We start from the raw sequence: 26,180 nt of genomic DNA, 5'->3' as shown, positions 1-26,180 counted from the left end.
TAACTTATTGCAGAGTAGAGGTGATCACATGTTGAATAGACAGAGGGCGAGTCAGTTCACACAGACCCACTTCTATCGGTTTATCTCTTCAGTGGATATTAAAAAGACTGTCTCGTAAAATAAATTATACTCACTTATAGGTCCCTAGTGAGGCTTTGGTTTCCTTTACATAATTCAGGTACAATCTCCACAGTTCTATGTTCAAGATCTTCATGAGACATCTTTGGAAAAGCTACAAATAACATAAGGAATATAATGAAACACAGACATAATGCACCAACCCTTCATTTTACGTTTAAATTCAGCTTCAGTTTTGTCCTTGTATGAATAATATTTACTGAAAATCACAATCTCTTCTATATTCAGATTTGTTGTTGTTGTGAGAACTGTTTTGAAATTTAGCAAATTATTATATTTAAATGGGTTAATAATCATTTTCTAATTCCAGACTCTGGGGTTATTTAATTTCTTCTTGCAAACTAAAGCTACGGACAGACATGCTCATTAGTAGCACGAAAGCATGCTATTATTGAGCAATTGCTACTTAGTGTAAAACATTGCTAGTATTAAGCATGTTTACAAATCAACAGCCGGCAGTTGACTGGCGCGGGTGTAAGGGGGCATGCTCTTAGCACGTCTGAAGAGGTTTGCTTATGAGCATGCTAGTTTCGTTTCGATCTCAATTCTGACCAGACATCCAAATTGATAAGACTTACCCTAACTTGAAATCTGGGTATTGTTTCCACAAGCTGGAGGTAAACTATGTGACCATATTTTTGGCACCAGGAGAGTTCGAGAATGTTTTGAATATACAGGGTTTTCCAATAAGAGGTGTTATTTTGAATAGCCCGCTATTTCGGTAGATGTTACTTTTGAAGCTGTCACTTTTTAACTTTTGACAAGTATAAAGTACGCCATTAATAAAAATGGAACGATACACGCTTCAACAACGCATTGAAATTATTAAAATTCACTTGAGTGAATCAAATGCAAATCATCTTGAGTAATGAGGCCCATTTCCACCTCGGTGGCTTCGTCAACAAGCAAAATTGTCGCATTGGGGCTCGGAAAACCCAAGAGTTATTGTTGAAAAGCCTCTCTATCTTCAACGTGTGACTGTTTGGTGCGGTTTATGGTCCGGCGGAGTCATTGGACCTTACTTTTTCGAAAATGAGGCTGGAGCAACAGTGAATGGATTGCGCTATCGAGAGATGATTTTTTATGGCCGGAATTGGATGGTATTGATCTGGACAACGTTTACTTTCAACAAGACGGCGCTACGTGCCACACAAGCAACGAAACCATTGATCTTTTACGATTGAATATCAAAATAACACCTCTTATTGGAAAACCCTGTACTACGACATCAGTCGTACATTGACCGCCAAAGAGCGCAGATTGAAATAACCAACCCATGCGCAGAATCGCTATAGTAAGGCAAAGATTTACAGAGCATTACACTGTAGGACTTTTCTTCGCAGAATCTGAATGCTCGATTTTAAATTAACCGCCTGGCGTAGTGACGCTAAAAATGAGTGAGGTGGGTAAATTATAACACATTTTTAAAAGTATATAACTAAATAGTGCAACAAAATATTCAATTTTGAAAACAAGCCTGAACTTTTTTTAGTTAAGATTTGTAGATTTGTTTGATTCGTACACGCCATTAAAAAAAGGTCTAGTTTTTCACAAGTATATTTTTTTTCGAAGACTGGATAGTGATATTAAAATGTGAGTTGCTCGTGTAGTGTCAGATTCATCTATTGACAAATCACAGAAAGGGAGACGGTCAAGCGACATCCCGTGCTCCGCCATACTTGGTTTGTTCCCCTTTCCCTGACTGGGCGGTCTATCAATTTGAATATCTATGGTCAAAAGCTTGCATTTTGGCAGGGAGCCAGTGTTTAAATAGCATGTCTGTTAAATTGATTGCTTTGAGCATGGAGTATGCTTAACAGAAGAAAATGCGTACAGTAGAAGAGCTAGTTTTAAGCATGTTTATTTATGAGCATGTGTGTCCGTACCTTAATGAATATAATTTGTCTGTTAAATGATATGGTTTCAGCGTTTGATTATTATCATGTTTATACTTTTAAATGATCATTTATATATAAATGATATTAGCAAAACCCACCAGCAATCATGTCAATAAGGATATTTCATTTCAACTGAAACCACTAGTGGAGTTCAGCGGTATTCTTCAAAAGCTTAGGCAATCTACTAATAGGATATTATTTGACCATACCTTGTTGGTTTGGAGTACTTTTTTTAAAATGGTTAATGGCTTAGTTTAGTGCCTTGCTATCAAAAACATTTATGGATTATTAACGCAAACTTTTCATGGCTTTATTAGTTTTATTCTGGCTGATTTTTGGGTTGTATAGTTAAGTAACATCATCAATATTGATACACTGATACCCAACACTTCTCGTTACATGACTTTGAAGGGTTTTTCCAAAGTAGATGTAGGCCATAGAATAAAGAAGAAAACTGTGCCTTCCATACAAATTTGAATGGAAACAAATGTTCCATTTAGCACAAACTCTATCTCACTTACACTCGCCTGACATCGTAGATCTCCATCCCATTTGAATTTCGTATACACAGTTTTGTATTGGAAATTTAAGGCCTGATTGGCCAAATATTTGGATCACGAAACACGTCCATATGGCATTTCTTGTGTTCTTCTTTATTCTGTGATGTAGACCATTTAGACTGGGAATACACAAACTGCTTCAGGCAGTCGATATTGACAGCTTCAACCTGTAACTGCATAGCGATTTGCAGTTCTCATAGAAGAAAACCCTTGCAAAACAACAGGAGTTTGTGTATTTCGAATAACAATTGCTTATAGCAGTCTGTGAATTCCCGGCCTCTAGTGATCTGATCGTAATCTCCACATTTGTAATGCTACGTATACATTACGAAGCGCGTGCCGAACCACAAATTATAGGGAAGGAACGAAAAAGCCTCAAACGGCATGAAATGCTGTGTGGGGTTGCTTCTTTCCTTTCACATAATTCATGGTTCAGCTCGCGCTTTGGTTTACACATGTATACGCAGCATAACACAGTCATACTTGGTTTTACCACACACATAGTTTTCATTTCTACAGCATTCAGTCAACTTTCATCCTTCCTCTCTGGTTGGTATAAGCACTCCGATGTGGATTCATAACTTTGCTACATTGGACAACTTATTATTAGTATTACTGACTAACATGTTCAGTCTACAGCTGGGTTGATCAATCATTTTACAGAAACCTGGTCGATCCCGACCCACTGGCGAAGTGATTGGGTCGAAAGTATCTGATCTTTGAAGTCAAAAGTACCAATCGGATCGTATAAATCGTGTAGATCGGGTGTCTCAAGTCGAAATAGAAATGGTTAATTTGAAATGGACTGACACTTCTAGATTACAGTTACCGTAGACTGGTGCACTTATTATATGAAACTTATACTACTCTTAGTTATACAACTATAAAGTTATACAATTATAAAGATATACAACTATACGGTTATACAACTATACAGTTATACAACTCTTTATAGAGATACACAGCTATACAGTTACACAACTCTTCATATAGATGTACAGCTATACAGTAATACAACTCTTTATAAAGTTATACAACTCTTTATATAGCTATACAACTCTGTACAGTTATATGCAACTCTTCAAACAATCACTTTTGAAGCACGTTCCCTGTGGTGGGAAGGTTTACTGATATTAGGTACAAACCATCTCTGTGGCAAGAACGAGATTCGAGACGCCCGGTCTACAAAATTTATACATCTATGGTCGTTTATCAAGTTCATTAAATGATCGAATTTTGTTTTAGAAAGTAATCGTGTTAAAATGATCAGATAGTTCACAATCGACCCAGGACTAGTTCAGTCTTCCATTAATGGATTTTCTTTCATACATCATTCTTTCAATGTCCTTATCAGCCTTGCCAAATCTCATACTTCGCAAATACGAGGCAACTAACAAGGTCACTGAAGTACTGTAGGATAGGAAGGACATCCAGAGGCTCCATATCATAACAATGACTAATCCAATACCTATCGAGACACGAGCTACAATTTTGAACGACTATGTTAGCACTGATTATAATATTGCATTTTACACAAACTGTTCTCTTATCTGCGGTCATTCAGTCCACTGTTTCCTGTCTTATAACTTATATTATTATGTACAGTTAATTTTCGTCAAAGTTTGTACATTGTGTTTTTGAAATGTCCGACGATTTCGATTGGAATTTTCATAGTTACATATTATGGAATATTGGAAAATTATATATTTTTAACAAATTTATTTTATTGAGTAAGTTAAATACAACAACTGTCGAAACTGTATACATTTTTAATTAATTATTTAGAGCATAAGGTAGCGTGTTTTTACAATGCGCATTTCTACATTCAATGAAACAAAATCAAATTTTTTTAATTGATTTTAGGTGTGTAAGATTAATTTGGTGGTTTCTTAAATAGCTTACATAATATATTTTTCGAAAATATACATTTTTAACATAAATTTCGTGCAACATTGAAAAAATCACACTTAAAATTTGTGATATAGAATCCATTAGTTCCATTCTGTGACCATATTTATTTATTTTTTAACGTCCTTTTAACTTAAAAATAAAACGTAAAAGTAACGTAATCGAAAGCATAAAAACATGTACAGACTTTGGCGAAGATGCCCAGTTACAGTCTGACATGACAAGACTTCACTTGGTTCAATTGATTCACTTGGTCCTGCCATGTCTTTCTCGGATGACCCTTACTTCTTATACCATCCACTACACTTTCTTCAGACTTACAATCTTTCTAAATCTCCACATTTACCGTAACATGTTCAAACATGGTACTACCACACGTATACCTCAGGTATCTCATTTCTACAGCATTCAGTCTACTTCTGGGTTGGTAACAATATATTGACAAAGGAACTATCAGGATAGATATAGATTTGATACCATAATAATTACTACCTACAAAATGATCAATCGCACAAATAAATAATTAAATATTTTCACATTTTATTTAATATACAATCTCACTCAGGGTAAAAGAAAACTTCAAAAGTATAATTTTGCATTAGCGTTTTTGTAAAATCAATTTATCATTCTTTTCTACTAATTTTGAAATGTTTTAAAACAAGCAATGCAAAATTTTATTTTCAAAGTTTGATAACACGTTTATAGATGTTTTGCATAAAAACAAATTAAATGTATTTTTTCATTTATTTTAGGACATTTTTAACATCAGGGAGAAATTTTTCAATACGTCAATAGGATTTCACGTTGTACTCTGATGTTTTTTTTTGTAAAATAAATAAGATACATATACAAATATGGAGGGCTGGCTCATAAATGCTGGAAAAAGTCATTTCAGTTAGTTAAAATATAATATCACAGATTGTTTACTACCAACAAGTATACCTTACATAAAAATAAATATTTTATTATATAAAATGCTTTGGTTTTGCAAAAATCTGTTAAAAATTTTCAGAGCAAAGTGATTTTTTTTAATAATTTATAAATTAAAACACAAAGAACCCAACCAAAGTGAAGATTTATTCAATTAGGAGGGTAATCCACCACCCCTGGGTAAAGTGTTAAGTAACTACTTTATCAAAGAACTTTAATCACAGGATTAACATGACTGTAAAAACAGACATTTACTTGAAGGGCAGTGTTACTCAGCGACGGTGAAACAGATAACATATGCTACTCGACAAGTAGCACTAATCGGCAGTTTCCTTAGAGGTGGTGAAGTCCCTTTGAATTTGCAATTATAATTATTACATTTTAATATAATATCAAGAGTACTTTTCACGGAGTAAATTAAAATGAAAACTTTATTACATTGCAAAGAAAAAAAAATTCAAATTGGGTTTGAAAAAATAATTAACAGGGGTTTATAAGAGTAACATTAAAATTACAACTAACCTTTTCAACTCGTTCAAAATTTCTGGCTTTCATCTGAAAGAAAGATAAATTCAAATTTAACATACATTCCAAAATAACCAAAACAATTTGAGGACCTACACGGAGCATGGTGGTTTCAGTGATGCCATGTCCCAAAATAACCAAAACAATTTGAGGACCTACACGGAGCACGGTGGTTTCAGTGATGCCATGTCCCAAAATAACCAAAACAATTTGAGGACCTACACGGAGCATGGTGGTTTCAGTGATGCCATGTCCCAAAATAACCAAAACAATTTGAGGACCTACACGGAGCATGGTGGTTTCAGTGATGCCATATCCCAAAATAACCAAAACAATTTGAGGACCTACATGGAGCACGGTGGTTTCAGTGATGAAATATCCCAAAAATAAAAAACCGTGTTTCAGGGGTAAAAAAGGCATGTTTTACCATGTTTTGAAGGACAAAAAACCATGTATTATAGAACATTTAAAAAAGAAAACTACAGTACCAAAGTAAATCATCTGTAAGACTTTATTAAAAGCATATAATATTGTCCTTTGAAAACATAATAGGAAAAAATGATGCTTTTGAAAAAAAAAAGCAAAACAAATAAAATCATTAAAAAAATTTTTTTTTACTGTTATCAAGTTTAATTTGTAGACCAACATTTTAAATTAAATAATAAAATTAAAACATAACTTAAAAACAAAAAAACAACAACAAAAAATAAGTTGTCATGAGAAGAAATTCTCCCACAACTCCAAATTAATAAATTTGTTTCTACATTTTACAGTAGTTACCTTAGTATATATTCCTTATTAAATTAAAATGATATCTTCACATCACTTTATGAAAGTATTCATATTATTTAAAAAGAATAATTAGATAAAAAGACATTGTGAACCTGTACAGATGTTCAAGAACCAGATTTAGAATTGCTTCCGTTGAAGGAGACTAGATCCCTTTTAAACATAATCGGACATGATTGAGTCTTTGAAACATTAAATTCGACTAGGTTATAACATATAAATATTTACCAAGAGGAAATCTTCTCGGGGTAACCATCCATTCTCTGCTTCAAAGCCTTCTTGGGGGCTTGTCAAACAAAAAGCTAGCATGGACTGTACTGTGAGGCGGGTTAAGGTAGGGGCTGTAGGAAGGGATTTATTAATGCGGGTCTGGAGATTAGAGATGGAGATTAAGGCGAAGCTTAAAGCCAAATCACTATTTTGATTAATCTTTAAAAAGAATTGGTGTACATTATGAATACGAAAAAATATGCTTTAGACAATCGAAGGTTTTCCTCTCGTTTTGCTTGAGTAGAATACAAATAAAAAATACATCATTCAATAAAAAAATAAAAAATAAAATGATAAAAAAAATATTTTTCCAACAGAAATTATGAACGCTTAAAGGAAACAACTTTTAAAAAATACAGTATTATGTGTAGCTAAGATTATCTGTGACAGTTTCACTTGATTAATTTTTTTGCTTTCTTATAAAATTATTTACAAAATAAATAAAAACCAGTTTTGTGCTTGAAATCGAACGTTTCTAGACTCCGTTTGTCAAGCGATTTTAATGCCTATTACCTACAATATAAGGTATACCAAGAATATAAACATTTTTTGCTTGTAGCTTCCTCTGAGGTCTGCATTATATGAAGGGGGGAAAACAGATGCCAATAGTTCGCTCAACATAGAAGTCGTCTTACACAAAAACATCAGTCAACATCAACTGCGACATATTGTTCAATAACAAAAAAAAGAGTTGGTGTAAAAACTTTGTGTAAAACCTATTTTATATTTACGTTAAGTTTGTAATTTTTTTTTTGTAAATAGTGTGGAAACTAAATAAAAAGGCAAAAAAAGAACACAGAAAAGAACCTGTCTATTATGAAGTGTTCAAAGTGTAATAATAATTATAATATTCATCATGAAAATGCAAAATTACTGCATCAAATATGAAAATGACATAAAAACTTTGATGACCATTAATATTTAAAAGCATCAATACTAATTTATACATCACCTGACAAATTAGCTTAAAAAAAACTCCATTATTCAAACAAACATCATCAATCATGGTAACGACTAGTGACTAGCTTATTACTAATGTTGCGATAAGCTGTACTAGAAAAAAATAACAATAAATTCCGCCTCACGCTTAATACTGAAAATTTATTTATTAAATACTTGGATTTATCTTTATTATTACGAAAAATTATTAAACTAGGCCCAGCCAGAGCTCGTACAGATGTCATCGATGTTCATCCTCTTCCTTCTCGCACGTATTGTTTGAAAATAAAAAAATCAGAAGATACTGGAATGTATGCACAATCTTTCGCTGGGACTAGTATATTTATGTCGGGGGAGATGGTAAAATGCTTTTAAAAATAACCGATATCACTCATTTTCTATACAGGGTGTATCGGCACTAACCAGACAAACTTTAACCAGCTATTCCTTAGCACATTTGGAGTAAAAAATGTTATGGGCACTTTGCTGTCCGGTAGCATTTTTTTTTCAATTAAAAACAAAAAAATTAAAAATTTCCACACTACATCACTGTCATTGGGATTGCTTTTCGTGTTCAACAGCTGTTATAAGCACCCCTTTCGTTGTGATTGTAAAAGTGCGCCAATATAGGTGCACACGTGCATTATTCAACGGAATTCGAATAAAATATTGCCAGATGGGTTTTCAAACTTTGACAAAGGATAAAACAGTGGTGACATGTGGTGAAAGTATGAATAATAATTTTTTTATTAAAAAAAAACGTTACCGGACAGCAAAGTGCACATAAGATTTTTTACTCCAAATATGCTAAGGAATAGCTGGTTAAAGTTTGTCGGGTATGTGCCGATACACCCTGTATATAAAATATTACTTACATTTATATCACATCTACAAAATATGTAATATAAATATTTTTTAATGTACTTACTACAACGAATACTTATAATATTATTAATTACTTACAAATAACTACAATAATGTACTGTACACTCATCTTCCAAACACAAGCTGACGCTTCTGTGTAAGAGTAGTATGCAAATCTCTTAATATGTAGAAAACTAATGTAAATAATATTTTATATGCAATTAATTTATTTCTTAAAATTTTTTTTTTTTTAAATGATGCATTAAAGTTCCATTTTTCTCAATCAAAGTTAGGTTTGAAGGTTAAAAAATATGCTTGAATGATTTAAATAACCCAAATTAAGAACCTAATAACCTATTTTGTGCAAATTTTACATCTCTCCCGACTTAAATATTTGTTTCTATTATTATAATTTTTTTACAAAAATTAAAAAAAATAATAATAATAAAATATTACTATGGCAACACCAAGCTACTCACTTTGTATTTGAAATTTGTTCTTCACATTCGAATTTGGCAATGAAAATTAAAAAAAAAAAAAAAAGACATTACTAATTTGATACATTCGTTTTAGAAATACAAAAAAAATCCTTTCAAAATAATTATCTTTCTTGCAAAGCATTAAATAATAAAAAAAGCTTAAACATAAATTTGTCTGGATATATAAATTATCCACACGGAATTTCTGAACACTGGTAAAAAAAAATAGAAAAAATTAGCACTTGGACCATTGTGATACTAAAATTGCATTCATTTTCCTATGAGTAGAGATGGCAAAATTTAGCATTAATTTTCAGATTTTTTAGCATTAACGATTGGAAATTTAGCAATTTGAGGCATAATTTAGCGTTTTGTAACAAAATAGAAAAAAATTTATTTCCTGAATGTTTTTAGCGCATATTTTAAGTATTTTTGGTAAAATATATGTTTAACCTTCATTTGCAAGTATTTCCATGTGAAAGATTATAAATAATTAATTTTAATATTAAATTAATAAGGAAGGAAACTCTAAGTACGGGTCAAACAAAAACACAACAAATGCAGATTGCGATTAACATCAATAGGCGTAATTTATTTCGCATAATTTGTGTAATGTCAAAAAGCAATTTTAGCCTACAGTACAAAAATATTTAATATTTACACATAAAATAGTAATAAAATTATAAAAAATCTTAATGTAAATATCGTTTTTTTGAAATTCTCACATATTATTTTAATACCCGGTATTTTCGGGAAATTCGTGCCTATTTCGCTAAATAGAATAATTTAGCTGAAATACGGCCAAAATCACGTTTTTCGCGTTAATTCGCGAAATAGAAATCACTGGAAACACTTTCAAATGCCTTGAAACGCAAAGAAAACTTATAAATTCCCTATTTTCGAAACATAAATATTTTTTCGCGTTTTTAGTTAAAACGAAATTTTGCCATCTCTACCTATGAGCCATCTTTGTGTTGCCATGTAAAACCTTTTAAGCGATTGCAGCACAATCAATTTTTGCCAATAGTATTAAACTAGCCGACGTGTATCCGGCATTGCTTGACTTTTTTCTACTTTCTATAAATACAATACAATATACATGAAGAAATTCTCTAAATGATAGTGAAACCCTATCAAAATCCATTGCGTTTATAAGAACTAAGCGCACAAACAGACAGACGCGGATAGCGACTTTATTTTAGTATAATAGAGATGGTAGAATATACAAAACATCTTACGTCACTGATAAAATGATAATTGGACATTAATAAAACTGGTAAAGATGTTTGATAAGACAATAATTAATGAAATTAAACAACTCTACTCAAGGCTGTGTGTATACAGTTGTCAACCTTGCCAACTAATTGTTTGTGTTTTCGTTTTTGACAAAATATTTTATATAACAATCTTGCAAAACAGTGGTTGTGACCACATTATTGCTCATTGGCAAGATTGTGATCTAATGTTGCTAAATGCTGACAATGCAATATGGGAAATGATGCAGAGCAAATATTTGGCAGCTTGAAAACACTTTGTTTTAAAAAATTTTAAGGTTTTGGTTCTTATTAACCCTTTCGGACCGTTTTAAATATGAAAATACACAGATTTAAGAATTTTTCTGCCTATCCATTGCTGGTATAACTGGCTTGTTGTGCTATTTTTATTGGATTTTAGCTACTAGTGTAGGCAGTAGCCATTTTAGTATTTTAAAATTTTATTTTTGTGTTCAATCAAACTCGACCAAAGTCTTTAATTTTTTATACAGTGGAACTTGGTTATAACGATCACGGCAATAGCGAGTTCACGGCTATAATGAGCAATTACAAAACCATATTTTGGTTCAGGCTTATCTTCATATAGTTGTTGACTGTTATAAAGAGGTCGATTCCCTGATATACCGAGCAAATAATTTTGTCAACACAATTTCTGAATACGTGAATGGGTCTGAAAAGTAGTTTTAAATTATTCAAGAATTATTGTCAAAGTAAGTAGTAACAAACAAAGGGGCGGGAATTTCCTACAAATATTTTTTATGGCGCCATCTGTGTAAGATTGTCGGCAATGTGAACCATTTGCTATCGGGCAAATATCCAATTAACATCCAATGTAGCTAAAATATACAACAGAGTAATAAAGAAACAAATTGTAGATTACATGGAAAACAAAAAATGTATTAACCCCAGCCAATACGGTTTCAGAGAAAAATTGAGCATGCAAGACGCAATAGCGGAATTAACTAGAGTTATTTATAAAGCATTGGATAAAGGGAAAAAATGCTTAAGTATATTAATTGACCTCCGTAAAGCTTTTGACAGTGTTTCACTTCAATCAAAATTAATCAACAAAGTAAATAATTTAGGAATAACTGACAAAGCTAAATCGTGGATAAATACTTATCTATATCAAAGAACCCAGCAAGTGAAAGTAAATAACGAGTTAAGTGATACAGAAAAAAATTACTTTGGAATCCCACAAGGAACTGTGTTGGGCCCAATACTATTCATATATGTAAATGAACTTTTTGAACTCCCAATCATCGGAAAGATTATATCTTATGCGGATGATACAGTATTAACGATTGAAGAAAACTCTTGGAAAGAGGCCGAAATATCGTCAAGTATCGGCCGGTATACATGGCAACCTAATAAGCCAATATTGGAATTTAGGATAGGCAGGAAAAAAAGGATCTGAATGAGTGTTGTTTTTTTCTTCATATCTTTCATCTTCTTGCCTCTTTATGGTTCTTCTTGGTCTTTCTTGTCTCTTCTTGTATCTTCTGGCCCCCTTGGCTCTTCTGGTCTCATTGGTTCGCCTTGGCTCTTCTTGTTTATTCTTGGCTTGCCTCGGCTCTTCTTGAATCTTCTTGGCCCTTATTGGCTGTTCTTGTATCTTCTCACCCCTTCTTGGCTCTTATTGATTCGTCTTGACTCTTCTCGCAGTCATTTTATAAATAAAGTCTTGTTGTCGGTGAAGGAGGAAACCATCTTTAAAACGCCGTGGGAAAGTGGTGGGCAACCTCCAATGTTGAGCTCTTCTCGCCCTTCCTTGGCATTCCTTGGCTTGCCTTGGCACTGCTTGGATCTTTTTGGCACGCCCCGGATCCTCTAGCATCTTTATGCATATTCTCACCTCTTCTTGACTCTTCTGGGACCGACTGCCGCACCACTCACACCCCTCCTCACCCTAATTCACACATCGTCTCATGCTTATACGTAAGGTAATGATGTGTAGGCAATTTATTAGGATAGTAGAAATGCTAAGAGGAAAATAAAATGAACCAATCATCATAAACAGCATCAACCAATCATCATAAACAAACAAAAACAGCAAAATCATCTTAAAAATAAACCTATAAACGTACCTCCTGCTCAATATACATCTTCCAGTATCTGCCGGTGGAGGGAAAAGCGCTGACCAGAGCCTCGTAGAGCCCCCGCACCTCGCCGATGGTCCTCCCGCTGGACTCCCGCACCAGCAGGGACCAGGAGTCTACATCGTACGGGTTGGTCTCCACCTGACGCTGGGCACGCGATAGTCTCTCGTTGCCCCAGTCCTGGGAACAAACGTCACGTAAAAGAATCATATATCTTTAACAAAAGTCTTTTTTTAAATGGTCCAAGTGGAAAGGACACAGTTATATCGGTTTATATCTTCAGTGACTGAAGGTGACAATGAAAAGGCACACTTGGAAGAACCTGATTGGTGGCAGGACCCAATAAACAAATGAAATTATTTATTTTATTTGCTCGCAGGGGTTTTGCAGGGATATTTCAAGTTTCCAAGTTTGTATATATTTTTAAGTAAAATAGATTGAAAAAAATGCAACATAAAGGTAAAAGAAAATGTTAGGAAAGTTGATATATTAGTGGAAATTTTTTGGCTTTTTAGTAATTTTAATTTTTAATACAGTATTTTCCATTCCCCCAAAAGCAAATAGTTGTCTTATATAGTAAAGTTGAATCAATATGTATTAAAAATATACATGTTTGTTGAGATTGCGTGGCCAGCAATCCTAAAAGTTGACCATTTTAAATATTTATTCAAATTTAGTTCATTAAAATAAAATTTCTAATTCAAATGAAATACATTCGCAAATATTATTAATGTAACATAACCTAAATTGACTATTACGAACTGAATACCAGCTTAATAGTTGAAAATAAATTTGCCTAAAACTACTCATTAAATAATATATTTTTTAGAATTTACCTATGCAGATGGGTTAATACAAATGCACATTGACGCTCCTGCTACTTTATGATTTTGATGCAGAATACAAAAAATGTTTTTATGATAATATTTATGTTATTACACACAAGGAGGGAGAAGAACAGAAATAACTAACAACAAATAACTAGTCCTCATATTAAATCTCTTGATTTAACGGAAGGAATATGTATGCAGTGCACTTATGTCGGCCATATTACCGTGTTAATTGATTTGTATAATCAGCGTACAAGCCATGAACTGTGTACAAAGCCGAACATAGATTACGAATAACCGATGTTGAAATACTCAATAAATACTGGTACTTACAATGTCTCCTATTTCTTCCGTCATTTTTACACGTTTGCTTAGTGACTGGGAACCGATAATCACGCTCTAAACTCAAACTATGCGCTGAAAATATTTTATTTTAACGAGAGTAATTTGACAACCACATCTAGAATCGTAAAGCCAAAAAGAACACGGATCGCGGAGCGGCGGCTTGATGCTTATCTATGGAATATTAACAGCTAGGGAATACCGATGATAATCGATCCTTAATCGGCATTTATCGCAAGTATCGATTATATTCCAGGTGAAATAATATTTATTTATTTACACGCCTAAAAAGGCTACATATTCTACACATTATTATTAAAAAATCCGTTCAACCGAAGTTGCGTAAAGACAGTAGTTTTACATAAATATTAACTAGTTTTTCTGTGAAACCATAACCTTGCGTCCAAAAGTCGTGTGTTTGCGATTCCATAGAATGAAAGGAACTTTTAATTTTTATTAAATGTACTATTTGTATCCACAAATCTACACAATATTTTCGAAGAAACTGACATTAAAAATGTAGGGCTGTCCTAGCAATTTATAATGAAAATAATTATTTCTATACTTTACTGATATAAAAATACTGGATGCCTGTTATGGTGATACATTTTATGTTATTATGTCGTGTTGCGCTTCATTCTTCTTTATAGATGTTTAGGCTGGCCGCATACATACGTTTTTCGTATTCGATTTCCGAATTCGTTTTCCGTATTCGGACATCCGAATGCACGGAATCAGTAGAAAATACATTAACTGCCGCACACGTTCGTTTTAGTTCCGAACGGAACAAATTCCTTACGCACGTTCCGAATGCGAGCCGGCGCGTTCGGAGAAACCGAATGGAAAAAACCTAATGACGTCATGTGGAACGCAGCTATTGCATACAGTTTGTTTGTGCCGACGCAAACGTACGGAAATTTCCGTTCGTAATACAGTGTTGCCAACGGATCTTGACCTAATATCGCCGTTTCTCATACATAAGGTAGCGTAAAGTAGCCGAATTTGCTGTTAGGTGGGACATGTTTAAAATTGATGTTTTTACGTAAAAATAAAAATTTCGTGGGGGGGGGGGGTGGCTAGAGAATTTCGGGACATGTTTAAATTTGATGTTTTTGAAGTAGCTTAATTGGCGACCAGTCGCCTTTTAGATTTTTTCGACGCCGATTCTCGCTCTGAGTAGCCTAAATGGCGATATATCGCCCTTGTTGGCAACACTGGTACCTGACGTTTATACATTCCGAATGAAGAAAAACGAACGTTTGCGCTAGTCTCACGGAATTCCGAATACGGAAAACGAATTCGGAAATCGAATACGGAAAACGTATGTATGCGGCCAGCCTTAGATTGTGGAAGAGTGGATTAGTGATGGGCACAATCGATCATTTTGTTTAGCTATTTAAACAATCTAGATATTTAATTTTTTTATGATTTACCACCTTACTAAATTAGTATATTATAAAAAATATGTGTTATAAATAATATATATTTTATATAATTTAATGTTCGTGGACAAATCGATACTTTCGTATCTTGGTTTCGTATTATTTGCTTATTAAAAAAAAATAATAACAATGTGCTGCATTGTTGATAGAACATTAATGAAAACAAATCATTGCTAGTAATGAAAAATATTGGTTTTGGGATTTGCTCCCGCTGAATTCCGAGGGATTCATTCGATTACTGTGATGTTTCGATTAGAATGTATACATTTTCTAAATATTTAGATTTTCAAAATGTTCCGATTAGGGACATCACTAGACTGAATCGGATAATCTGCAATTTTTATTTGAACAGACGACTTATCTACATTGTCATTTAGTCTATGGTTAAATCTCCATCCGTCAAGTCAACTGTCGCGAAGTCGCGTTTATCGATAGTTATTCGCGTCCAGTGATTTAAGCTATTGTTTTGTGGTTTACTGATTATAAAGTGTAAGTTACCTTAAATGTAGTGCTCAATAATCTAAAACAAGTGTCTGAGAATTGTGTCCGTCAAGTGTTCCCGGCCATTCTTTGTTTATTTAATATTTTAAAACGTAGACGGGCTGCTACCCTTTCATTATATCCGAATCCGTGTGTTATTTTATTGGTTGTGATAACGACAGGTAGCTCACTTAATAAAGTAGGATTAGTTTAGTATTTGGTGCGTCTAAAACGGTGTGAAATGTTTTATTGTCCAAGCGCAGATGTAAATTATGACGGTCGATAAAATAATACAAATCAAATTATTTTTCGACACCCTATCCACTGGCAGTATTCAAATAATCAGGTGTGTACATACTTTTGCTTATAATATTTTGTTTTTTTTCATCTGTTATTTACATGAATTTTCATAATCAAGAGGTTTTTGTTATTTTGACGTTTATCAACATGTCACTGTGGGATAAATACTACAGATTTATAGATAACAATTCGTTATCAAGTTATCAGTTTTATATTAATTATATTATTTACGCCATTGTCTTCGAACTTAAAATTATACAACACACTCACATATATATACACAATTATATTACTAGTTGTTACCCGTGAAAAATCACGGAATGCAACTTGACTTGCAAGATGAAAACTGATTTTGAAATTTTGTTTGTACAGAATCAAAAAGTATTCTTTTCAAATATAGAATACAAATAATCGAATTGTAAATGTAAAATAATATATGTTATACAAATGTACGTATTTTATCGTTTGTCTGGAATTGAAAATATATTTTTTTGTAATTTGATGATTTTCAATTTTTTTTCAATGGATTTTCAATAAATAAATAAAAAAACTGCTTCACAAGTGAATTTTATGAAATTATTTTGACGAAAGCAATAATAATTTATCCTGCTTATACATTTGCTGTTAGCTATCCACAATACAGTTGTGGATCTGTATCTGCATCTGTAGGTAAGTGAAATGATTATTATTCGTTTGTTTACGTTTGACATTATTTGTCACTAGAGAACGGATCTTTCTACCATTTTTTCTTGAGTTCAACAGCTCGGCTAGTTTATTTATGAGCTCGGCTGTGGAAGGGTTTTCCGGACTTTGTGTTTCCTCCCTCCTAGAACATGTTCTCATAACATTCTCTTATTTCTCTCCCCAAGAAGACCCTCCACAAAGCATCCCTAAAGATGACATCATAGCCCTCGAGGGAAATTATTTTCCTCGTGGCATCATCCTGTGTGGAGATGTAAAAAAATGACCGTGAACAGTTACACAGTAGACTGAACTGAATGCTGTAGAAATGTGATCTCTTTTACAAATGTGGAGATCTAGGAAAAAATGAAGTGCGGATGTGAGCTTAGTGAGTAAGATTAAGAAAGGGACGCTTAGATGGTTTTGGCATGCGGAGCGCATATTTATATCGACGGCGGCGTCGCACAGTGGGCTGAAAATCGACTTTCATAGACATAGAGACTTGAATTTTCAAGGGTATTTTTTTTGGCTAAAGTATTTTTTTTGATAAAGTTGTGTGCCAATATAAAGTTGTATGCCAATATAAAGGTGCATGCCAATATAAAGTAGTGTGCCAATATAAAGTTGTATGCCAATATAAATTATTGTGCCAATATAAAGTTATGTGTAATATAAAGTAGTGTGCCCATATAAATTAGTGTGCCAATATAAAGTAGTGTGCCAATATAAAGTTGTATGACGGTCTATCCTCTGCCGTTCAATGTGGGTGAAACGTCGTGATTGTAAGTTAGCCAATAGTCATCGCGTATACATTATAATGTTCTTTGTATATATATATATATATATTAAAATCAGCCTGTTTATGATTGTGCTCGCAGAACTCGAAAAGTAGTCGACAGATATCGCTGAAAATTTCAAAGTATGTTCTTATTAGTGCCAGAAGTGTTTAGAAGTTTAGAGAGTAGTTTGGATAGTGGAAATACGCAATATCTCTGCACTGAAATGAGATATGGAGTCGAATTAAAGACGATGTAATGTAGTTAGTAATATTGTGGTATACAGTAGTGAATGGTGGAAAAAGTCAGTCGGAGAAAAACATTAGCAAATGCGAAGCATTGCGGGATCCACTAGTATTTAATAATAATGTTTGTTTTATGTACGTCAAACGGTAATAATGAAAGAAAAATATTTTTTATTGATTTTTCTGTGTTGCCGTCATCGGCACCATGTTATTATTTGATAAGCAATTTCGTAACCAATTAATGCAACGAATCGTTTATAATTTTCCAACGTCACTGTGTTATTTTTATCACATTACAATTTTGTTACACTCACAGACATAGGAATTAATAGACGAGAAGATAATGGCGAGGGGTAAAATCAACTGTTGAAGAACGAAGGGAGTGAAGCTGACTGTGATTCGTCAATAAATCAATCTAACAGTAAATAGGCATCTCGCATTATAATATCACCATTTACTTCTCAAAAGTAAAACCTGCATTTGAATGAATAGACATTTTTACATGGGAGCGCAAATTACTCGCCACGTTATGAACAAATTTGCGAAGTCCAAATTCGGCAAAAAAATTCGGTTCTATTTTCAGAGTCGAATATTTCGTTTAAGTATTTAGTTAAGACACTTTTATAAATGTGCATAATTTACTTCCCAGCAAACAACCAGCTTTGTGTTTCGCGTCCAGACGTTTCTCGATGTGATAGTATATAATATGTTTCTAAAACTGATCTATATTATACGATGTGAATATGCTTAAAATAAAGTAAAATAATGCTTATATATGGAATGTAATACGACAATTGGGTTTATTCTCTTTTTCACATCTATTTTTACAAGTTTTCATAGTACAAGTCAACATTTTGCCGTGTTATTTCGTAAAATGAACCGATGATGCCTCGACCATAGTTCGCACAAGAATGATGACGTCACGTTTTCAAATTTCACTTGAGGCCATACGCGAGCCCAGCCGGCTCCAATGGAACCGGTATGGGGAGTGAGGATAATACGCTTTTAATCACTTAGGGCAGGTCTACTAATATTCATATGTCTATGGTTACACTCTTTTTTTAAAAAAATGTTAGCTTGTGAGATTATGGCATCTTCTAATTGGGATATGTTGTGAGGCTTGAAGGTGGGGGGGAGGGGAAGGATATGGGAAAGATGAAGGTGTGGAGAAGTGCAAGTGTCAGTATTCAGATCTGGTCACCAAACATGACTAAAGCCATTTTAAGCATAAACTGATAGTATCTTCAATTCGTGAAGGTGTCACAGATATTATTTATGCAATTTTTAATTAATAAATTGCGAGATGAAATTAATCAAATAAAATTTACTTGCGCACGCCGGGATTTGAACTCACGACTTCCGGATTGTTAGTCGAGAGCCTTACCCTTCAACCACGGAGACCGTCCGATATGAATATGCTTATATTGTCCAACAGCAGAATGTTAACTGACTTGGTACTTTTATATAAAATTCTAAGGACGGGTTGTTTCGCAGAGTTTGAACAATTCATCAAATTTCAAAGTTAAAATTCAAATTCTGTGGTTCTATTCAAGTTCAATAAAAACAGAACTTTCACGGAACCTGGAAGATCACCTTTGAAATTTGATGAATAGTTAAAATTCTGTGAAACAACCCGTCCTAAATTATGCATTTGATAAATTGATTCCATTGATAAGCTTTCGGATTCCAATACATAAATTGATTATATTGATAAGCTTTCGGATTCCACTACATAATTTATTTATTTAGAATTAACGGCACAAGTGCCATTTATGTACATGATTGTTATTAACACTCATAGTACAATATAGAAAAATAAACAAGAAAAAAACAATTTAAATCTGCATTGTTATTAGCAAAGTTTGTGAAAGAAATGAAGACGAAACAAAAACAAAAAAAAAACCATTTATGCAGTGATCTCGTAATACTAGAAGTCGAGATTTATTTTAGTGCAGAAATTCTGGGTCTAACTACCATAAAGCATCGATGACACTTAATTCCTATGTCTGTGGATGACACGGAGCTAGTTTACGAGCTGCTAGTCGACGAGTCTACAAGCTAGCGAGTAAGCGAATTAGCGAGTGTCGATGACACACAAAACTTTCCACTCGCTCAGTAGCGAACTAGCTAGCGAGTTGGAATCACGTGTTATTTTGCGTGACGTGTTGTTTGCATTCTATCGTTTATTTTTTTAAGTTGAAAAATGAAGTGGAACACGCGTGATATTACAGAGTTTCTCAACATCTACGAACAATACCCTATTTTATGGAATATAAAAGACAAAGAGTATTGTAACACAAAAGTAAAGGATGAAATTTTCAAATACCTCTTAATTAAACTTAACGAAAAACATCTAACTGTCGGTATGGATGTGAAGCAACTGAAGACAAAAATAAAATCAATAAAAGACGTATACAGACAAGAAATAAATAACATTGAAAAATCCAAGTTTTCGTTGTAAATCCTTCTTGATAGCATAAGCTAAGATAACTACTGCCGCGCGAACTACTTCCGTTGACATTTTTTGCTGACTGCCAAAACGCAAAGATACTCGCAACTAGTTACTAGCAGCGATGATGACACACGGCTAGTTAACTAGCTTATCCCTTTCAGACCCGAGCCTAGTTGACAAACAATTTTTAGTTTTTCGTTGTAGTAATGTGATTATGGGTAACAAAAAAAGAAAAAAAGATTTTTTTAATATTTTTTATTAATCAATTTTTCTTGGAAAAGCCATACTCACAATTGTGAGTACTGGGTCTCAACAATTTCCAAAAAGAGATACTGGTTTAACAAAATATTCGAAGTAAGTTATCAAAAATCAATGATTATTTGCGATGAAACTTTAAGAAACAGTTGACATCTTTTGATAGGCATAAGTAGACATCACATTTTATACATTTGGTGCGAGATCGCTTTGAACATCCCTCCAGTCTGCAACACCTTGGAGCTTTGAGAGATTCGACAATGGGCCAGTGCTCATACCCGTCGTACCTCTTGTCTTCAAATGGAATTGCAGCTGGTTGGTATCTTTTTGAAGGTGACTGTATTGTTTGGGTGCTCGTTTCAGCATCTGCATCAAACTTTCGTTTGGGTGGCAGTCCTCCAAGCAAATACTCTCCAATCGTCAGCCTAAAATCCAGCAGGTCCAGTATATCTTTTTTTCTGTAATTATTTTCGTTGCAAACTCTTCTGTACTCATTCCAGCTATTTACGATAGCTAAGTCAAACATATGAATAATTACTTTTAACGTCCATTTCTTTGTCTTGACCCAAGTCCTGTAACATTCCAGACTTTGATCACAACTATCGACTCCACCCATTTTTTCATTGTATAGTTTTACAACAGCTGGGCACTGAACTTGTATGTGTTTTTTTTCAGTTTTATCCCATCTTTCAACTTGCGTACTGGGCGTACTACCTACAAAGGAAGATGCCATTAGAATAGATTTGTTGTCTTTCCATTTCACAATAGAAACAGCATCATCTGATCGGCATATTTCTTCAAAATCCCCTCTCTTCATTTGTTTATCTGGGGTAAACTTGAAGCCTTTAAATCTGTTAGGCATAAGGGTGCCTGTGCCATAATTTTTTTTCTCCTTGAGTTTATCAAATAAAGGCATTGTTGTGAAATAACGATCAAATAAGACAGAGCTTTCTTCTGGCAGAGTTGAAACAAGTCGCAAAATTATTGCAGGACCTAGACCTAATGTTCGATCGGGTAATGGTGTATTCGCACCTTGGTATATCTCGAAATCCAACACTGTTCCATTGGAACCAGTCATTACGAAATTTTTCAGTCCGGTTGGACGAGGTTTGTTTCTTACAAATTGGCGAACGGCACATCTTCCTAGAAATGGTATCATTTGCTCGTCAATTGAGTAAAACCCAAAGTCTCTCTCAACAGAAAGACATCTGTCTCTCACTGCTTTTATCACTGGATCAATTTTCCAAAAAATATTATTAGCATGGCCTGCATTTTCAGCAAATGTGTCAACGAAGTGTAAATTGACGCGGAACATAAAAAATCTGTCACGACTCATTGCTGATGCAATCGGATCAAATCGAAATCGAGAATGCCAATATAGCTTGATCCTCGGAAATTTAATACAGCCAATCAGGGCATTTATACCAAAAAACTTTTTTATTTCAGAAGCAGAAGTTTTCAGTATGTTTCCAGTTTTATTTAAATAATATTGTGCAGTGTGTTTCGCTCCCAGCTCAAAAAGCTCCTGCGTAAAATACCTCTCAAAGAATGCGACTGGTGATATTACTTGAGATGGTACTTTCAATGTTGGTGTTGTTGTCTTTCTCACAAAAGATCTTTTCCTCCACTGGTAGTTTCTTTGTGCTGGTGGTTGATTATCCGGTTCTTCGTATGGCTCAGAATCAGATGAACTGCTTACGGTTCTATTTTGTGGGGTCCATTCATCTTCGTTATCATCATCGCTAAATAACTCAATATCTGATTCATTTCCGTTCATAAGCAAGTCAGTAATGGCATCTGGATCATTTATAAGATTCTCCATGGTCTGTAAATAAAATACAAATCATAAAAACACAGTAAAAACAAAGGCATTTTATTTAATGAATACAAATATCTTATCCCATACATTACTTACATTGGCAGGGTAGAGAACCAGAGCTCACAAACGTGAGTTGTAAAATTCAAATGTATCTAATCAATACAAAATACACTTTTAACTTGTAATAGAGCTACACTATTGTTTACTACACTCTTGACCAACGATAACTTCAATAACAATTTAAAGAAATTGAATAAAAGCAAAGTTATGAGCAAAAACAGGGAGACCGACAAGACTTTATCGAACTGTCATAAAAGTGCAACAAAAGAATCCTGGTGTTGCCACCGCATAGAAATTTTACCCAATTAAAAAATATTTTTCAAGTACCCAGCCATGCTCACAAACGATCGAGACTGGTCACACACCCATAGAAGCATTGCACCATCAGAAATTAAATCAGTAACTTACCCTCACAAAAGTGAGTACAGGGTCTGAAAGGGTTATAAGCCAACACGCCAGCGAATGGCGAGTAAATTAGCCCGTCTTTCTATTTTACTCGCTGCTTTTTTACAATCGGATAGTCAACTAGCAGATTGTAAAAAAGCCGATGACACGGGGCTAGTTTACAAGCTGCTAGCGAACTCGCTGGCTTGTAGCTTGTAAACTAGCCCCGTGTCATCGATGCTTAACGTATTCCTCACTGCCCCGAATATTAATAGAGGCAAATAATGTATAATTATGTCGGTGGATATCTTCAATTTATTACTTAGCAGATCAGTTATGTATGATAAACTAGCTGGCATGCACCCGGCGTTGCTAGACTTTTATCTACGTTCTATAAATATAATAAACATGTTTTATATACAGGGTTTTCCAATAAGAGGTGAAATTGGTGATTGCGCTATCGAGAGATGATTAATGATTTTTTTATGGCCGGAATTGGATGGTATTGATCTGGACTACGTTTGCTTTCAACAAGACGGCGCTACGTGCCACACAACCAATGAAACCATTGATCTTTTACGGGAAAAGTTTCCGGACCGTGTTATCTCTCGAAGAGGTGATCACGTGAGATCTTGTGATTTAACACCTTGCAACTTCTTCCTTTGGGGCCACGTGAAAGAGAAGGTCTACGCCAACAGCCCAGCGTCGATTCAAGACCTCAAAGATGGAATTCGTGAGGCTATCGAGGACATAAGGCAGCCACTTTGCGATTTGGTTATGAAAAAATTTCGTGAAAAGGATATGATCCTGTAGGCGTGGTCGTGGTGGTCACTTGACTGATGTTATTTTTCACTATTAACGGCATACCTTCCTCTTTATAATGAAATAAACATTCGATCATTTATATTAAAAAATGGCATTTTTCTTTGAATATCAAAATAACACCTCTTATTGGAAAACCCTGTATTTAGAGATACTGTTTATTTTTTACTATTCATATGTAAAATTCCTTAAAATGGCGTTAATAAATTAATAATGATTATATAAACTAATAATGAATATGCAGCCAGCGGCGCACGCCCGAGCAGCTACAATTCCGGACTAAAAATAAATCGTTTCTTTACCAGAGTATGACCAAAACTGTCATGTTGTAGTTAGAACTACAAGATTTACTGTCAAGGATTAGTGGAGAAAACGGAAGGCGCCTATCTGTTCAGACCTTCTCACTAAACCCCTTACTAATAAACGTGTTTTAAATTTTACACCACTGATGAACAACCATTAATGTAGGGTATCAGCTAAATTTATAATATTTTGGTACATACATTCCTCGCAAACAAATTAGAATTTGGCGACAGTTAGATTGACCCTCCATTTAAAATGTTGTTAAAAAATATACCAATATATCATATATAAAATGCATGGTATATATATTTTTTCTTTTCAACATTTCGAAATGTCAAATTTAAAAATTTTACTACTATTAGTTTGCGAGGAAAATAACATCTTTAAATGAGCTTTGTGGAAATACAGCATATTCATTTTTATCATAATAATATTTCGGTTGTGTCTGTCTGTAACTTTGATTCATTAAACTCTATAACTCGGATTTGCTCTGGATTTGAGTGTCATATTTAAAATTGGACCGATAAAGTGGGTACTTACCTATGATATAATATTTTTATAAAATCATTTTAATTGTCTTTTTCAAAATTTTAATTAAAATATCCGCGATTTTTCACGGGTCTGAGCTATAGGTGCTAAAAATGAAAAATTTAACCGGAATTTTCTTTTTTTTAAAGTCAAATAATAAGCTTGAAACAATACATGATGTATGCAAGCAATGCATCTGTGTGACTACCTACCTGTATTCGTGTCAACTTTGACTGCGATACCTTTAATAACTATGAAGTTATTGAAGAAATTCAACCTTGAAATCTACCTTATTTCTTATGCGTAATCAGCCGATAATCGGAAATAATAATGACGTTTCTTGGCTACGTAGGTATATTACCTATGAAATACACACCTGAAAATGGTCCCGTATCAGCCGTGCGTATTGAACAAACTTACCTTCATTATTTACTGTTGATAGTTTTATTTTTACACCTTCTGTTGAGTCACCTAGTGTGCACATGCTTTTTATTGAATTTGTTTGTTTTGCTTTGTTTTTAGTCGTATATTTTAAACATTTTGGTTTGATTATGCTGGCATATTTACTGCCCTCCACATAAGCAATGTTTTTTTTTTAATATTTATTTTACTATCGGAGATATTCTTCATAAGCAATTACAACCCCCGTAGAGATTTTTGGGATATACATCTCCCAGTCTGACACGTTCTCAGAAAAGTTATGCAATCTCATTCTGTTTTAACGGTGAGTTATATGATTAAAACAGTTTAATTCTATGAAACAGCATCTCTAAATAGTATAAAACTAAGTCACCATCCGCGTCTGTCTGTTTGTGCGCTTAGTTCTTCCAAACTATGCAACGGAGTTTGATAGGATTTTTACTATCATTTAGAGTATTTCTTCCGGAAGGTTTATATCATAGACATATGAATATTAGTAGACCTGCCCTAAGTGATTAAAAGCGTATTATCCCCACTCCCCATACCGGTTCCATTGGAGCCGGCTGGGCTCGCGTATGGCCTCAAGTGAAATTTGAAAACGTGACGTCATCATTCTTGTGCGAACTATGGTCGAGGCATCATCGGTTCATTTTACGAAATAACACGGCAAAATGTTGACTTGTGATATGAAAACTTGTAAAAATAGATGTGAAAAAGAGAATAAACCCAATTGTCGTATTACATTCCATAAGTAAGCATTATTTTACTTTATTTTAAGCTTATTCACACCGTATTATATGGATCAGTTTTAGAAACATATACTATCACATCACAATGTAGCGATTCTCAAGTGTGCTCATCGTTGTTTACTGGGGTAAGTAAATTATGAAACATTTGTAAAAGTGTCTTAACAAAGCGCCCCTGAGGTGATATCTCACAAAAGCGGCGCTATACAAATCATCCAATCAATAAATAAATAAATACTCTGAAACTAACTACGACTCTGCAAACAGAAGAAATTTACTTTGCCGAATTTGGACTTCGCAAATTAGTTCATAACGTGGCGAGTAATTTGCGCTCCCATGTAAAAATGTCTATTCATTCAAAAGCAGATTTTACTTTTAAGAAGTAAATGGTGATATTATAATGCGAGATGCCTATTTACTGTCAGATTGATTTATTGACGAATCACAGTCAGCTTCACTCCCTTCGTTCTTCAACAGTTGATTTTACCCCTCGCCATTATCTTCTCGTCTATTAATTCCTATGTCTGTGGTTTATATATATAATACACGGATATTATATTCATTGAAAGTAGAGAAAAGTAGAGCAACGCCGGGTAAACGTCAGCTAGTTTGAAAAATATTT

General features: G+C 33.9%; 2 protein-coding genes across 5 annotated transcripts in view; one reads left to right on the top strand and one right to left on the bottom strand.

Annotated features, from left to right (window-relative positions):
- The window catches only part of su(f) (cleavage stimulation factor subunit su(f)), a 49,367-nt gene extending 35,390 nt beyond the window's left edge, over positions 1-13,977 (bottom strand). The window contains exons 1-4 of the mRNA XM_089648186.1: positions 13,837-13,977; positions 12,662-12,853; positions 5,957-5,989; positions 135-232 (exon numbers count right to left, since the gene is read on the bottom strand). Of these exons, the coding sequence (XP_089504312.1) occupies positions 135-232; positions 5,957-5,989; positions 12,662-12,853; positions 13,837-13,860 (347 nt within the window). The 5' untranslated portion in view covers positions 13,861-13,977. The remainder of the gene's footprint in view (positions 1-134; positions 233-5,956; positions 5,990-12,661; positions 12,854-13,836) is intronic.
- Positions 13,978-15,673: 1,696 nt separating this feature from the next.
- Positions 15,674-26,180, top strand: part of Wdr62 (WD repeat domain 62) — a 323,903-nt gene continuing 313,396 nt past the window's right edge. For all 4 annotated transcript variants that reach the window (XM_089647948.1, XM_089647947.1, XM_089647946.1 and 1 more), the window contains exon 1: positions 15,674-15,776. The gene's annotated coding sequence lies outside the window, so the exon portion shown is untranslated. The remainder of the gene's footprint in view (positions 15,777-26,180) is intronic.

The sequence above is a fragment of the Hesperophylax consimilis genome, chromosome 27, assembly GCF_061612785.1.
Source record: "Hesperophylax consimilis isolate HC1 chromosome 27, BYU_Hcon_1.0, whole genome shotgun sequence".
In the NCBI taxonomy this organism is placed as follows: Eukaryota; Metazoa; Arthropoda; class Insecta; order Trichoptera; family Limnephilidae; genus Hesperophylax; species Hesperophylax consimilis.
Note: the sequence above shows the minus strand (reverse complement) of the source record. Positions and strands in the feature narration are given on the sequence as shown.